At 45.0% G+C, this 15,351-nt stretch overlaps 3 protein-coding genes across 3 annotated transcripts; 2 read left to right on the top strand and 1 right to left on the bottom strand.

Annotated features, from left to right (window-relative positions):
- Positions 1-570: 570 nt before the first annotated feature.
- Positions 571-4,097, top strand: PAAG_06688 (DNA repair protein RAD16; the record flags this gene model as incomplete). The annotated part of the gene is made up of 10 exons (XM_015845968.1): positions 571-1,623; positions 1,675-2,004; positions 2,060-2,168; positions 2,227-2,301; positions 2,355-2,413; positions 2,472-2,692; positions 2,750-2,796; positions 2,847-2,973; positions 3,033-3,785; positions 3,866-4,097. 10 exons carry the CDS (start codon positions 571-573, stop codon positions 4,095-4,097), a joined length of 3,006 nt encoding a protein of 1,001 aa, XP_015700194.1.
- Positions 4,098-7,229: 3,132 nt separating this feature from the next.
- On the top strand, positions 7,230-7,460 carry PAAG_06685 (hypothetical protein; the record flags this gene model as incomplete). The annotated part of the gene is made up of 1 exon (XM_002791469.2): positions 7,230-7,460. One exon carries the CDS (start codon positions 7,230-7,232, stop codon positions 7,458-7,460), a length of 231 nt encoding a protein of 76 aa, XP_002791515.2.
- Positions 7,461-9,014: 1,554 nt separating this feature from the next.
- On the bottom strand, positions 9,015-15,241 carry PAAG_06684 (hypothetical protein; the record flags this gene model as incomplete). Its single annotated transcript, XM_015845967.1, has 4 exons — positions 9,015-9,857; positions 9,919-12,123; positions 12,428-15,104; positions 15,204-15,241. 4 exons carry the CDS (start codon positions 15,239-15,241, stop codon positions 9,015-9,017), a joined length of 5,763 nt encoding a protein of 1,920 aa, XP_015700193.1.
- Between the last annotated feature and the right edge of the window lie 110 nt (positions 15,242-15,351).

Raw genomic sequence — 15,351 nt, 5'->3', positions numbered from 1 at the left:
TATTCTGCTGGATTAGATTGGCAGACACTGTGCCTTGCAAGATCTTGGACGATCTTGGCCTAGTTCGTGGAAGGGGAATAGTCCACGTCTTAAGTTTTCAAGAGTCCCCAGCATAGCTGAGAAAGCCCAGCCTAGGTGCCAATTGCAGACAAAGAACCTTGGAAGAAACCAGGCAGCAGTGTTATACCTGGATATCGTTTTCCTGGGTATTGTTGAGGCGAAAGTTTGTCAGCATCCAAAGTCAATGCATCACTAGTTAGTGAATTACCCGCTAACTTTGCACTCATATAACACAATTCTTCATCTCGATCAGCCATAGGATCTATCTTGGAAACCAACACTACTCTCAACCTAGAGCCTTTCGTTAATCTCATTTTGGTAAATTTTCTTGGGCTTCTTTTTAATTCCGAATACCCTGCGGTTGATTCGATGGCGAAAGGGAATTCTTCCAAAAACGTGGAAGACTCCTCAGGCCCATACAACAGTGAGCGAGAGTCCTCCTTTAATTGTCAAGAATGTAGTTGTGCAACACGTACTGTACAATCTTGAGATCAGAACTAACAATCAGTTATGATATCAGTTCTTGGGGAATACTCGACTTCACTGAGAGAACGTGCCTCAAGTCGGCAAACCAGATCATCCTCGTCCTTAAATCCCAGTGTTGTTGTCTCTGATCTTACCGACAGAGACTTTTCCTTTGACGAACGCCTGGTATCTCCTCGTACTCGGGCTGAGTCTTCTAATAGAGATGCCAGAAATGATAATGATATAAAACCGGCCGTCATGGTTGCGGTGGCCATAGAAAATAAGTCCTCTTTTGGTTCACCTTCATCTTCAACAGATGGAAGTGCCGAGAGTACAACAAACGGATACTCTACTCCTGCTACAACTGTAAATGGTACTCCAGCAGAACTTGTCAATCCTAAGAGCAAACGTGTCAGCGCATCAGCCCGTGCCCTTCAACTACGGTCAAGTGCATTCGCTCTAAGGAAAACCTCAGCCGGCACGAAACGTTCTGCTAAGTCTATTAGTGGGGATTCTTCACTCGACGAGAGCCCAGATGCAGCATTAGCTCGTGCGGTACAGGCAGAAGAGTATAACGATGCCAGCTCGAAAAGAGTAAAATGCTCCCATGAAATTCACAATTCCACTGATGACGAATTCAACCATGACTCTTTGTCCGACGCTCCTGACAATAAAGACAAGCTGTGTTCGCGGCCGAAAGCTAATTTAACCCGTGTGACTCGTAGCAAGGCTGGTCATCAACCTCTCGCACCAGCCATGAACCCCATGGACACCAATCGCGGCTGCAAGAGGAAGGGTGTATCCAAGGATATTATTGCTGACAGTGAAGGATCTTCTTTGTCGGAGGCAGATTCTGATCTTTCCAACCCATACAGCAGCGAAGATGAGATGGACACGTTCCAGAGTGACTCGAGTGACGAAGACTCTTCTGACGTGGACATCGATGAGTTTGCTGCTCCGCTTCCTCCGACCACCAGACCATTTCGAGCACGCGCCAAAACTACGGCTCCAAGTCATCGCCGCGTTCGCCGCGTGGGCTCCATGGGCCGCATGCGCATATATCCAGAAACTCCTGAAGAATTCCGAATGAGTGCACGCGTAAGGATTATCCTCCCATTGAGATCCTCCTGCAAACTAACCGAACTGTAGGCACTTCGCGAACGAAGAAAACTTCAGAATCAACATCCAATTATCAAAACGATGTGGGATGAATTGAAAAAAACACCAATTATCACTCCTACCCCAGCCCCGCAACCACCAGGCATCACCAGAAAATTGAAGTCGTTCCAACTGGAAGGATTGAACTGGATGATGCAGCAAGAAAAGTTACAGTGGAAAGGCGGGCTGCTTGGCGATGAGATGGGAATGGGGAAAACAATCCAGGCTGTGTCCTTGTTGATGTCTGATTACCCTGTTGGCAAGCCGTCATTAGTCGTAGTGCCTCCAGTTGCTCTCATGCAGTGGCAGTCGGAAATCGAGGTATGTTAGACGTGCAAATGCTTATCTGACTCTTTACTAACTCGGGGTTTACTAGCAATACACGGACGGTAAATTGAAAGTCCTTGTGCACCATGGGTCCAATTCGAAAGTCAAACACCTTTCAGCGAAACAGCTAAAGGCCTACGACGTGATCATGATATCTTGTAAGTTTATCTGTTCATCAGCAAAAACTGTTTTTCATTGCTGACCGCTTTTCGTAAGACGCTGGTCTTGAATCTATGCATCGCAAGGAGGTTAAGGGTTGGAAAAGAAATGATGGCCTTGTGAAGGAAGACAGTATGCCCAAAGTACCCTACTCTTCTTAAGTGAATGCATCCTTACGGTTTTAGGTGTTATTCACTCAATCCATTTCCATCGCCTAATCCTTGACGAGGCTCATAGCATCAAGGTAAGTAAGCTCTACACCATATTTCCTAGGACGAGAGCCTAGCTAACTTTACAACAAGCAACGTACCACAAGCGTAGCCAGGGCTTGCTTTGCCTTGAAGTCGACCTATAAATGGTGTCTTTCTGGTACTCCTGTCCAAAACCGAATTGGAGAATTTTTCTCTCTTCTGCGGTTTCTGGATATCAAGCCATTTGCATGTTACTTCTGTAAGGTGTGTCCGTGTCAGGAATTGCACTGGTCACAGGATGCAGAAAAGAGATGTACCCACTGTCGTCACAGGTATTTCTCTCCTTAAGCCTTTGTAATGTGTATTGATCAGATTCTAACTCCTTGCAGTGGATTTTCTCATGTTTCCATTTTCAATCAGGAAATTCTCAATCCAAGTAAGTTGCTTCAAAAGACTACCGTAAGACCTTCTCTAATGAAATTCAAGTCACCGAATCGGACTCTCCAGAGGCTCGGAAATCTGGCCTCGACAAATTGAGATACATAACCGATAGAATTATGCTCCGACGCGTTAAAAAGGATCACACGTCTTCTATGGAGCTCCCACCCAAACGGTACGAGAATACAAACTTAAGACATTGTGGGTGGAAGCGAATGCTAACATGTATTAAAGGGTGATACTTCACAATGAATTCTTTGGAGAAATCGAACGGGACTTTTCTTCCAGTATTATGACTAACACTAGTCGACAATTCGATACGTATGTCAGTCGAGGTGTTATGTTAAACAACTACGCAAACATTTTCGGTCTCATCATGCAAATGCGCCAAGTCGCCAACCATCCAGATTTAATTTTGAAAAAAAACGCTGAAGGAGGCCAAAACGTTCTCGTTTGTGGCATCTGCGATGAACCCGCTGAGGAACCGATACGGTCTCGTTGTCGCCACGACTTCTGCCGCCAATGTGCCAAGGACTACATCCGGTCGTTCGACGAGGGCGGAGAACCCGACTGTCCGCGCTGCCACATCCCGCTTTCCATTGACTTTGAGCAGCCAGATATCGAACAACAGGAGGACCATGTTAAGAAAAATTCGATTATCAACCGTATCAAAATGGAAAATTGGACGTCGTCAACTAAGATCGAAATGCTCGTGTACGATCTGTTCAAACTACGCAGTAAGAAGCAGACGCACAAGTCTATAGTCTTCTCGCAGTTTACATCTATGCTTCAGTTGGTTGAATGGCGTTTGCGGCGAGTTGGATTTAACACGGTCATGTTGGATGGAAGTATGACCCCAGCACAGCGCCAGAAATCCATTGAACACTTTATGAATAATGTCGACGTCGAGGTTTTCCTTGTCTCTCTTAAAGCAGGGGGTGTTGCCTTGAATCTCACGGAAGCGTCTAGAGTCTTTATCGTTGATCCGTATGTATTCCTGCCATCCCTTCTTTGACGTGATGATAGATTTGCTGTGTCGCTCAGAACTAACACTCCAATCATTTTAGATGGTGGAACCCAGCCGCGGAATGGCAGAGCGCAGATAGATGTCATCGGATCGGCCAGCGGCGGCCATGTGTTATCACCCGACTCTGCATCGAAGACTCAGTGGAATCGCGCATGGTCCTTCTCCAAGAGAAGAAAGCCAATATGATCAGGGGGACGATCAATAAGGACCAGAGCGAGGCGTTGGAGAAACTGACGCCGGAGGACATGCAGTTCTTGTTCCGGGGGACATAAGAGATGGGTTTTGTTTATCTTCGTATACTCGAGCAAGCGTGCGATTCTTACCACAGTGATGTTATATTATATTTTGCTAAGTTCTATACTAGGGTATGGAGATTGCGACCAGTTCTAAGTACCCTGTTTAATTCCCAGATACCGATGGTTAAGGCGGTTTATTCGTTCCTAGACGCCTTCTTAATGGCGTACCATAAACAATAAACAATTGCTCTCTCGTACAATCATCTGTAGGCCAGCTAAGCTAAGTCTCTAAATTAATACAGGCATTCACTAATGCATATCCAGTTCCCAATATTCAATACGCTGTAACCCCGTTACTATGCCTCCTCAAATCCTATCAGACGAGAATAGCGTAGAATCCAGTAACTAAGTGAATAACCACTGTTTTTTCTCGAATGCTGCCCTGCTCGGCCAATATCTGCGAATTTCATCCAGCTTTTATAGGCAGTGCTCTCAGGCGCTGCGAAGGACATTTACAAGGCAGGGAACTCATGGGCAGCTGGCTTGCGTCTCGCGGACGTTCGAGAACGACATCTCGGATTTGTTTAGGCACTCGGGCCTCTTCGCGGAACTCGTGTCACGGGTTCTTCGAAGGCACGCACTCATGCCTTTGTACGCAGGGCGATTAATCTTCTGGTCACCAGAAGATTATTGAATAGATGGAAAGAAGAAAAGAAAAAAAGGAGTTCGCAAGAATGGAAGATTTTCCGTGCGAGTCAGGGCGGAATAAGAATAGCCCAATCATAAGATTGGTGAACAAGCTTTTTGGTTACGAAAGAAATTCTTAACTAATCAGGGGTTAGCCGGGTACACTTAAAATGCATGATCTTGACACTGAGATAGAAGGTATGAAAGATTTGCATGACTAGCAATTCAACAGACTTCGCACATGAAGTAGTAGACTCAGTACGGAGTAAGCTTTAATTCTTATTAACAAATTTTGTGTTGAATTCAATGACTTTTTCTCACTCACAGTAAATATATTCTGATATTACTTCGTTTTAATAATCATAATATTTTACACCTTGGAAAAGATTTTCATAAGACTTTTAATCAATATTCATATGCTTATAAGTTCAATATGAATTCCTAGATAGTTGTTTATAGAATGAAAAATGACTAAGAGTAATTAAATTAATTAATTAAAAAAATAAAGATATAAAACTTTTAGATAAAATTATTCTAGTAGTTTTAAATTTGTTTTAAATGTTTTGGAAATCCTTTAAAAATTTTTTAAAATCTTAAAATAGATCATTAGAAATTAAACTTTCTAATAACATTGAAATTAAATCATATTCAACACTTAATTAAACTCTTACATATATATACACTTTAAAGTTACAAAAACACTAAAGGCTGTTTCAAAAATAAAATAAATATATGAATATGTAAAATGAAATAACATTAGTCATCATAAAGATGTAGTTAGTTATACTTAGATAATACTCTAAGAAGTATATAAGTCTCAACTTCATATGAATTTGTAGTAAAATTAATATTTTTGAATATTTCATTGTTAAGAATAATATAAAAAGATAAGACTTAGTTTGACATATTATTTATCTTAATTATAATTATTTTATTTTTGATTTTTAAACTAAAAGCTTTAATCATAGTAGTTATTCAGTAACTAGTTACTAGCTAATTAGTTGATAAAAATTTTAATAATTATATGAAGTTTTATTGCAAATTTAATCTTACTAAAATTATGAACTAGTTATCTGAATCTCATACTTAGTAATTATGGTAATTATATTAATTAACATTTTGAATTAATTTTGAATAATTTTTCTATTCTTATATTTGACTATGTCTTAAGTGTAATATTTAAAATAGCAGCATTTGAGCTTTGTATAGTGTTTAATCAGCTTATAAACTTGGTTCTTATTAACATGAAAAGAAATAAAAGTAACATTCCATATAATAAAACGATGATTAGTTATATTTTTAATAAATATCAGTTTGAGAAAATAATTTTCAACTGTTCAGATTAAAAAGCCACTAAACTAACAGATTCTCTTTAATTTAGCTCAGTTGAATCTACATGGAGACTGGTTTTGCATCCCTGCCATTGAGTCAATCAAGCAGGGTTGAATATGAAACTTTGTAGAAATGTTTTGTAGCTTCACAAATTGAAGGCATTTTTTTGCTTTTTGAAAGTGGAATAATTTCACGAGTTCAAGTCTTCTATCTCTATAGAGGTTCTTGTTATTTTCTTTCACTGATGGCATTTTCACATGTTGAATTAGGTTAGTAAAAAAAAAAAAATTCGAAGGCATTTTGGACTTGCACTAGGGTGGGTAGATGGGCTCGCGGGTGGATTACGTTAATATCTGCTCTCTTATCATGTGTCTCAACTGATTTGTTTCTGCCAACCCGAAAAAGGACATATATATAGTAACTAACGAACTGTTAGTTGATCGGCATCCCGAACATCGATCGGCATGCCGCTTTGGCACGCTGTTTGAACCCCGCCCAAATCTTTTGTCGAACTGTCATCTGGAGGGAATTCAAAAATCACAGGCGGGCAATCTGGCGCTTGTCCTGAATGCCGCTGCTGGGGATCTATACTTAGGGTTGACCTAGCAATTGCCCCTGAAGCCATTATGTTCTTTTACGGTCATAAAGAAGTTTTATGATGGGGAGACAATCGAGCGATTGTTGCTTATAACATGACCCTGACAAAGCTACCCAGGTAAATTAGGTGGCTCTGGTTGACATCCTGCGGCGGCGGAAAAGCGTGCGTTCGTGCATAGCCCAAACCAACCAAAGTTAAACTGGGTTGCCCACGGAACAATTTGAGTGGCAACAAATTTCCGGCGTACAACGGAATTGGTATAAATGCTCTTTCCACCGCCCTTTTCTTGTTTTTTTTTTTTTTTAAAAAAAAAAGAAAAAAAAAACTTAGTAAAGTTATGCAAGGGTAAGCAAGTCTTTACACCGTCCTACCCTTTGGCGTTATTTCCCGCTCACTGAACCGTTGAAGCCGAACAAATGTATGTATATTTAATCTTGCTACGTATCAACTCAGCGCCGCGCCTAGAAAACCATGGGCAGAGTCGCAAAGCTATAACAACGACAGCTAACAAGTCGCCAATCAATAGATAACTTCGCAAATTAATATCAATCATGCTAATCACTCGAGGCTTCTCTCTCACCAACTTCATCATCGGTTCGTCAGCTCTCTGTTTCCAAGTATTCGTCCTCTATCCATGGCACAACAAACTCGACAGAGACTTCGAGGAGCTGAAAGACGCACATATCTCGATGCTGGAAAAGGGCGAGAAAGACCGCACGGAAGAACTGAGGGCCATCCACGAGCGACTGAGAAATCTCGACAAAACTCGCAGATGGTTCTAGGTGCTGCATAGCGACATGTACGGCCTCTGAAACCGGCTTAGTTAGTTGACCTTGATACGTCATTCATGGTCAGAATCGTGCTGGACCGACATTGGTATCTGTCTCAGAAGGCAAACCCAATTGCGCATACGCAAAAGTTTTCAATACGTTCTCATTCCAATAGAAATGGTTCGAATTCCCTCGACTTCGTACGTAATGTCTGATGCGTTAAGCGACTATAGATTGCATGGATCCGGGGTTTATAGATGATTGGCGGTGACTGTGATGTTCATTGCTGAATGGTTTTTTCGATACCTTTTTTTTTGTTCCTCTTCTTTCCCCACCCCCCATTTTTTTTAATTAGTTTTCTATAACTAAGCATGCTTGATTTTGTCCGTCACTATATTGTTCGCTTAGTGTATCTTCGGGATTTTTTCGGTGCAGAGGAACAGCAAGGATTTTTTTTTCTGGCATTTGTTTCGACGAAGACATAGATAGATTTTGAGATATAGATAGAAAATCTTTAGCAATATAGGATGAGCGAATCTAAAACAAATAGATCTAATTCTCTAGATATTCTCCCACTCTGTTCGCGCTCCAACATTTAATTCGCCTCTATCATATTAGAAGCGACTCCGGAGTGCCTCGGGCTTTGGTCTCGGTCGATTTTTGGCTGCTGGAAAGCGTTCTCGTTGGTCTGTCTGCTGGCCGAGACAGCTAGATCGAGAATGTCGTGTCCCGGTATTTCTTCAAGTTCCTGTTTCACTGGGCTTGGACAGAGTGACCATAAGATATTTCCAAATTGGAGAAAAGGTAGTTACATAATGACGAAAAAAGAAAAAAAGAGAAGAAGAAGAAGAAGAAGAAGAAGCAAATGAAGAAATCGTGCGATTTCCAACGGTTCAATGCTAAAAGACTATTCAAATGTATGATTGAAATCTTTTGTGGGAGAGTTGATTGGAATTCGTCACGGTGGCCACCGATTCCTCATAGCTGGGAGAAAAGTGAATTCATTGCCTGCAGGTATTCACAAACTACAGGGGAAAAATCCTTGGGGCATGTTTAATACAAGAAGCGCGATTCTGGTAAAGAGTATGATTCCTTTTTGCCAATTTTTTGAGTCTGAGAAGTAAGCAAGATTGAGCGAGCACCAGGCTCAGATCATCCACAGAGAAATGCAGCTGGTAGTAACCATAGCTGAAAGGACACAAGAAAAGAAAAGTGATATGAAACAAAACTAGCTGTGTTAAGCTATGATAAGATGTATATAGGTGCATCAAGCACCCTTGAACTAAAGAAATTCAAAGGCCAAAGAACCTGAGAGGCGGGTAGCTGAATATAGATCCAAAACGGGACGCAAAGTCAAAAGTAGACATTAAAATACACAAAATATATGAAGCGTCAACGCTCTAGGGGAAGGGTAAAATTGCAAACGGGATAAACAACATGAAAGTAAAACATCGTTTGCATTAAGTGGTACAAGAAGCTTCCGTGACCGGGTATCAAAATATATTAATAGTTTGAAAATATACTTAGGTATGTAACTCAAATATACAGACAGACGTGGGATCCTCACTAGTCTGCATAGAACTCTGGCTGCCACTCCTGGCCAGGATATGTGGTACTGGACATGACAATTTCCTCACTCGAGTCATCACCAGGGACGGGGAGTTCGACTGGCTCCATCTGCGTAGAGAAATCAAGCATAGGTGCAAAGGAGGCATGTTTATTAGGAGAAAATGTACCGTTGACTGGTGCAGATGACCTGGTGTTCGATATTTGCACCAGACTCGTGGAACGCACATCCACCAGTTGGCTATTGTTATGATTTTTTGGGTGTGGATGTTGTGGTACTTCGGCTTGGGGAGAAATGACTGCTGATTTAGCAGCGAAGTTTGGGAGTGGATACTGAGTCGGATCGATGCCAGTGGTGCCAATTCGAGTCAATGGAACGGACCCATCTGTTCTCGCTCCATAACCGCTCTGGAATTGGGTGAAAGACATTGGGCTCTGAGAGCGTACATGAAGGTGGCCTGTGTATGGTTGAGAATTTCCGGGCTGGCTGCCACGGCGAGGAGACGTATCTTGTCCGGTAGAAGGAGGCTGAGGAGCCACCGATCCGAGTCCGCCATGCTGGGACACCTGATGACCATTTCCACCAACAGCAGAAGGCTCAATTGACTTAGAACCGAGAGCTTGATATAAGCGGTCTGGCTGTTGTCCTTGGTTAGTGAGAATATGAGGTTGGATAGTTTGCTGTTGTTCATGTACTTGTAACATAGTGTTGAGATGTCCGCTTGGATGTGGCTGCGGCTGCAAACCGGCCGTGATCTCCACTTCGTACTGATTTGGAGCAAAGGACAGATTTGAGGCTGTTTTAGGGGGGTCTGCGGTTTTAGAATGGCGGCTGAACAAACCCTAAAATCACATTGACGTTAGCAAGATAATAAGAACGGTAAACCCATCTTAGGACACTTACACCAACTCTTGATTTCTTTTTCTTCGGTTCATCGTCCATATGAGAAAGGCGGCTGTGGCCTAGGAAAAATTTAGTGGAAAACCTCATCTTGTTACCCAGTGATCCAGTATTGGGGTCCGACGCAGCACGTTTCCACGGCGCCGACTCGACACCTGCCACGCTTCGAGGTTTTGAGTTGTCAGAATCGGCCCTAAATGACTGAAAGCGACTGCTCCGGCTTCTCTCACTAGCTTGTCCCGTAGTGCTCCCGCGTCGCTCAGCATGGCGGCTAAAGTGTGCCTTGGACATAAAACCTGCGATGGCCGAGCCTGGACGCGGTTCTTCTTGTAACGTTGCTGGCTTTGACAGGTAATTTCCTCTAGGAAGGTTCTCGCGGTAGAGCTGAACCGATGAGCGTGAATCCGTGATAGGAATAGTCTGTTGGTCTGCTTGGCGTTCTTGGGGACTGATGGAAGGTTGACTAGGATGCCGGGTTAGAAAAGGTGGCTGAACGGAGGATTCAGCAGGTAGGGTTCCATTGGAATTGTTGGTCCAAGGCTGATCTTTTCTGAATTGGTGTTGGGTAGTGGAATCCGGCTTAGCAGCAGGATGAGCAGCAGCGTTCGCATCTGGTATGTTATCATGCGCCCGAACAGATTTGACGGTATCTGGTTGTGTTTGGTCATGCACCGTGGCCCGACTTGAATGCCTCGACGATATAGTTGTTGTGTCAAGAGGCTCATGACCTTCCGGCACATCGACTGATGATCCCCTTGACAGGCCAGGCAAAGAAGGTAGTGCCTTGGCCTTGTTAGACGTTGGTGACTGAGGTGCTGGGCTTCTTGGTGAAACTGATATATCATCTGCATTAGTTGAAACACTCTGTACATTTTCATCGACTTTAGCCGAAGCTAGATTTGCTGATGGAACCACCCGCGTCGCATCCTTATTCTGTTCCAACCTAAGGGAAATAACTCGTGGTGTGTGGACATTTTCCCCTTCTGCGGTGTGTGATTGAACGTTCTGAACGACATTTTCATGGGTTGGCGCTATTGGTGATGGAAACTGCGAGGAACTGGAGAATTCATGACCAGTTGTACCAGTAGGTGGTGAATGGGACAATTCGGTATGCTCTTCAACCAGAGCTGATTTAGATGGTTGCTGAGGCTGCGATTCTCCGAGCCCTTTTACCGGAGCTGATAAAGTTGTTTTTAGAGAAAGCAATTCTCCATGCCCTCCAGTCAGATCGGATTTAGACAGTTGTGGAAGCGCTGATTCTCCGTCCTCTTCAACCGAAGCTCCTTTAGGTGTTTGCAAAGCCGGCGGTTCTCCGTGCCCTTCGACCGGAGCTGAGGCAGTGGTACGTGGAGATAGCGGATCCCCCCGTCGTTCATTCGAAGCCGGAGAACCTCCCCGCACATCAACCCGGGCCAATTTAGGCGTCCTGCCAGTCGACGAATCCCAACTCCTCCCCACCTCAATAATGCGCGAGCTAAATGCACGCAATTCGGATTGAATCACATTGGCCTTGCGACCAATGACTTGAATGGCACGAGCTTCCTCGACTGGCGGCCCGATGGAGCCGGAATCATCATCAGACACATTCGTGGATGAGCCTCTGCGGTCAGTTGATAGTCCCGCGGAAATGAGTAGATTTTGCCCATCAATAGAAGGGCTGAGTGGTTGGGGTTCTTGATAAGCATCTTCTCGGGTCTCTTCTCCGGCATCTTCTTGGAATTCTCCATGCGCCTCTTCATTCGCCGTTTCGCGTTTTATTTCTGGTGTTGACGGAGGCTTATTGCCAGTCTCCACGGGGGTATCGATTTTCAAATCATTATCGCTTTCCCGCGCCGTATAGGGATCCCTACCTGTAGACGTAGACTCCCACCCGCCCGTTTCACTACTAGCAGCATTGTGAACGGATTTCTGAGAGCGAGAGCCCGGAGGACTAGACGACACGTAAGAGACTCTTTTCCCAGATTCTGATAAAGTTTCACAATCAGGCCCCGCAATTTCTGTTTTGGGAGAGGAGGGAGATGCCCGAGGCGCTTCCCACGCAGTTCTCATATCACTAGAGAACGTCGAGGGATCTAGTTTGAGCGATAGTAATCTAGGGTTTAGTTTTGAGACTTGACCATCGGGGACGGTTCCTGCAACACTTTGCAGCCCGTCGAAGCTTGGAGTGGAGTTTGGCCTGGGCTGCGTTGGGGCTCCGTGGGCATTTACCTACAATCACGTAAAGGTATAAGATTAGATTCAGAGACCAAGAGTGGAAGGATGGAAAACGACAGATGGCTTTGAACACATTTGTCATACAATGACCGCGCGGATTGGCGGTCAAAACTATCGGATCCTCACTACAAGTTGATGATAGGTATGCAAAGTAGAGAAAACAGAAAAGTAGGCTCAAATTGATTGCGAGGGTGGAAAACTTAGCGCCCGAATGACGAAAAATAAAAGAGCAAGAAAATCCCTAATTGAACCTCCTGCGGATCACACTAAATCTCAAAAAATGAGATCAAGTATCTACCTTATCAGTGCTGCCACTGTTGTGTCGGAATTTGCTCCTCCCCTTTGCAAACAGACCCTTTGCCGCGCCACCGGCTTTCCCGCCAAGAACGCCAGCGCTGTGCAGTAGATCCTTGCCCTTGGCCTGCACTTGCTGGCTGTGCATTTTGGCAGCAAGCTGACTGCCAGACGCACGTCTTGTATGCCCCGGTGTCGTGGGTGACCCTTCCAGGTGGGAAGTCTGGAGGGAAATGCTACCAAGAGAGGAAAGTTTGGGGAACTTGTTCCGCGGGATTGTGTTCCTGTGTGTGAGTGTCGTTCCTGGAGGAAGTGTTCCGTTGCGTTGAACCAACCCAGCATGGTCCGGATGCGAGTCGGCTGTTGCCTGTATCCAGGCAGCGAGGCCAGTATCCATGCCAGCAAACTTCTCTCTTGTTTGCTGAAATGCTTTGACTTTCTCGGCAGTGGTAGTCATTGCCATAATTTGGCGGAATGTTGTTAATTTATGATCTTCCGCTCCTGGGGGCTGGGATGTCGTTTGCATAGGGGAGCTAGAAGGATCCCCGGATGCTAGATAAGTGGACGGAACATCATCGGACTGGGCGGACGAGGGGCCTTGTTCTGTGGAGATTTGGATCGGAGTTGTCTCACTGCCATTTGGATCATTTGGGCTATAATCAGGCTGTTGGTCAAAATCTCCGCTCCGCCGTTCTGAACCAGTTGGTGTGCTACTGTCCAAGGGGGATTGTGTAGACTTCTCAGAAGTAGCGGGATTTATTGACAATTTCTGAGATTCCTCATTACCATCAGCGGACGGCTCTTCCCAAGAAAAGCGTTTCTTCAACTTGGAAGCAGGCGATTGTTGATCGACAGGAGAAGACCCAGTTTCAGGGACAGGGAAACTTACGGCCACAGGAATTGTTTCCACCCCAGAAGAATTTGGGAAGATATCGGAATGAGACGCTGTATGCAGTTGTATGGGCTGAGTTATATCAGACGAGGTGTCCCCACTCTCGTTCCAAAAGCTTTCACATTTGCTTGGAATCAATGTGCTTTCGTGCTGGGTTTGGGCGTTAGCTTCTAAACTGGAGCCAGGAGCATTGGCCGACTGGACGTCCTCTTGAATAACCATTGAAGCCCTTGGGGTCAGGGACTGGATAATTTCATCCCGTAGCCGGTCATTGAAATCTTGGGAAGTGATCTCGGTGGCTGGAGGTGAAAGATTTTCTCGGGAAGGGGCAATAACAATGATCTCTGAGTTGCGCTTGTCTGTCGCCACGTTAAGAGCTGCTGGCATATGAGGATCATGGACCATAGGGCTTGATGGAGGAGGCGCCTCTGACAGTTCGATAACATCAGGCCTAGCGGACGAGAGATTTGAATAAGCGCTCTCAGTTCCAGATGAAGAAGTAGGTTGTGGGTTCTGTTCAGAAACCGCTGGCCAACTCTCTGGAACCGATGGTTGTGGTGTTGTAGTCGATTTGGGAGTGGAGGGATCGGATTTCGTTGGAGAAGCCAAGCAAGGCTCTAGCCCGCCACGGACACCGGCTGGAGAAGCTTCAGATGGGCCATCCGGTCCTTCGGACAAGTCGCCTAGTTGGGATTCAGCGGGATGAACATCGGATTCGACGACAGTTCTTCTAGCAGGTGCATATCCTGAATATGGTGGGGTCATGCTCCGCCTGTGACCTGGCTTAAATTCAGCAGGCTCTTCAGCAATGGTTGGGGTTTGGTCAGCGACTACCCCACGCCCATTTTCAAACACGGAAGAAGTATTTGGTTTGATTATTGGGCTAATAATAGAGGTACTCCCACTGTCTGATCTGAGGATACTTCCCGCCGGAGTACTTGGAGTTTGGGGAGGGGCGTCGAAGGCTTGATGGACCACAGAGCGGAATCCAATAGACGTGTTATGCTGTAAGGGAGAGGCATCCGATGCAGGTTGCTGTTCCTGGTTCTCTTGAATTCGTTGAACGTTTTCCTTGTCGTGAAGACCTGATGCACCCATAGGTGAATCTGGAAGCCCAGCCACAGGTTGTAGTCCAGGACGTGCTGTGGACGAATCCGGCTCCCTTATTGAAGCATTTTCTTCTGGAGATCCGGACTTGCTCTCTTGGGTATCTATGGGTAATTCACGGTTTTGGTCATGTACCTGCTGTGCGTTATGGTTTTGTGGCACTTTCTGCATTCTCGAAGCACCGTCCCTCTGGTCTGGTGTCACTGCAGCCTCTGGTGAGTCCCCAGAGGTATCATGGATAGGCTGTGGTTGGGGTTGGGAGGGAGAAATGCTCTGGTCTGCTTCCTTCTGCTCCAGCTCATGTTCATTTATTTTCTTTTGCTTTTCTTCCTGCATACGTTTATATATATCAGCAGGTCGAATGAACGGAAGCTGCTTTGAAGGCGGTTCTTGCTCGCCCGAATTCCCTAGCGTAGGTCTTTCGTCGCCTGTTTCCTGCCGATTTTCTTGTGTATTTTGAGGCAGCACTGCAGCCGCTTGGTTTGGTAGAGCAGGTATGGCGGGTTCAGGTTCATCGTCGTATTCATCACCACAATCGCCCCAATCATCACCGTCGTAAGAATAGGACTTTGCGTTTACCCAGCGTTTTGTTTTCTGGCGGTGAACATTGGTTTTGAATGAAGGACCTTGACCTGGAGGATGCTCTCCGGATGGGTTAGAGAATGGGCTGACACTTCCACCACTCCATTGCTATCGTTAGCTGTGCAGTTCGCAAGAGCAGTGTTTAGAGAATTTTGTTGGACAGGGGAGGGAAAAGGGGGGGAAAGGAACGTGAATTTACCTTCCACCAGGTCCGTGAGTGGGCTCATACCCCGACATGATAAACACACGCACTGAAATGACGAAAGGGTATCAAAAACGGATATAAGTCTGTCTTCAAGAACTAGCCTTCCTATGAAGAATCATGTATGAGGCTGACTAGTCCGAGT

The sequence above is a fragment of the Paracoccidioides lutzii genome (genome assembly GCF_000150705.2).
Source record: "Paracoccidioides lutzii Pb01 unplaced genomic scaffold supercont2.19, whole genome shotgun sequence".
NCBI lineage: Eukaryota > Fungi > Ascomycota > Eurotiomycetes > Onygenales > Ajellomycetaceae > Paracoccidioides > Paracoccidioides lutzii.
This window is presented reverse-complemented; position numbering and strand designations above follow the sequence as displayed.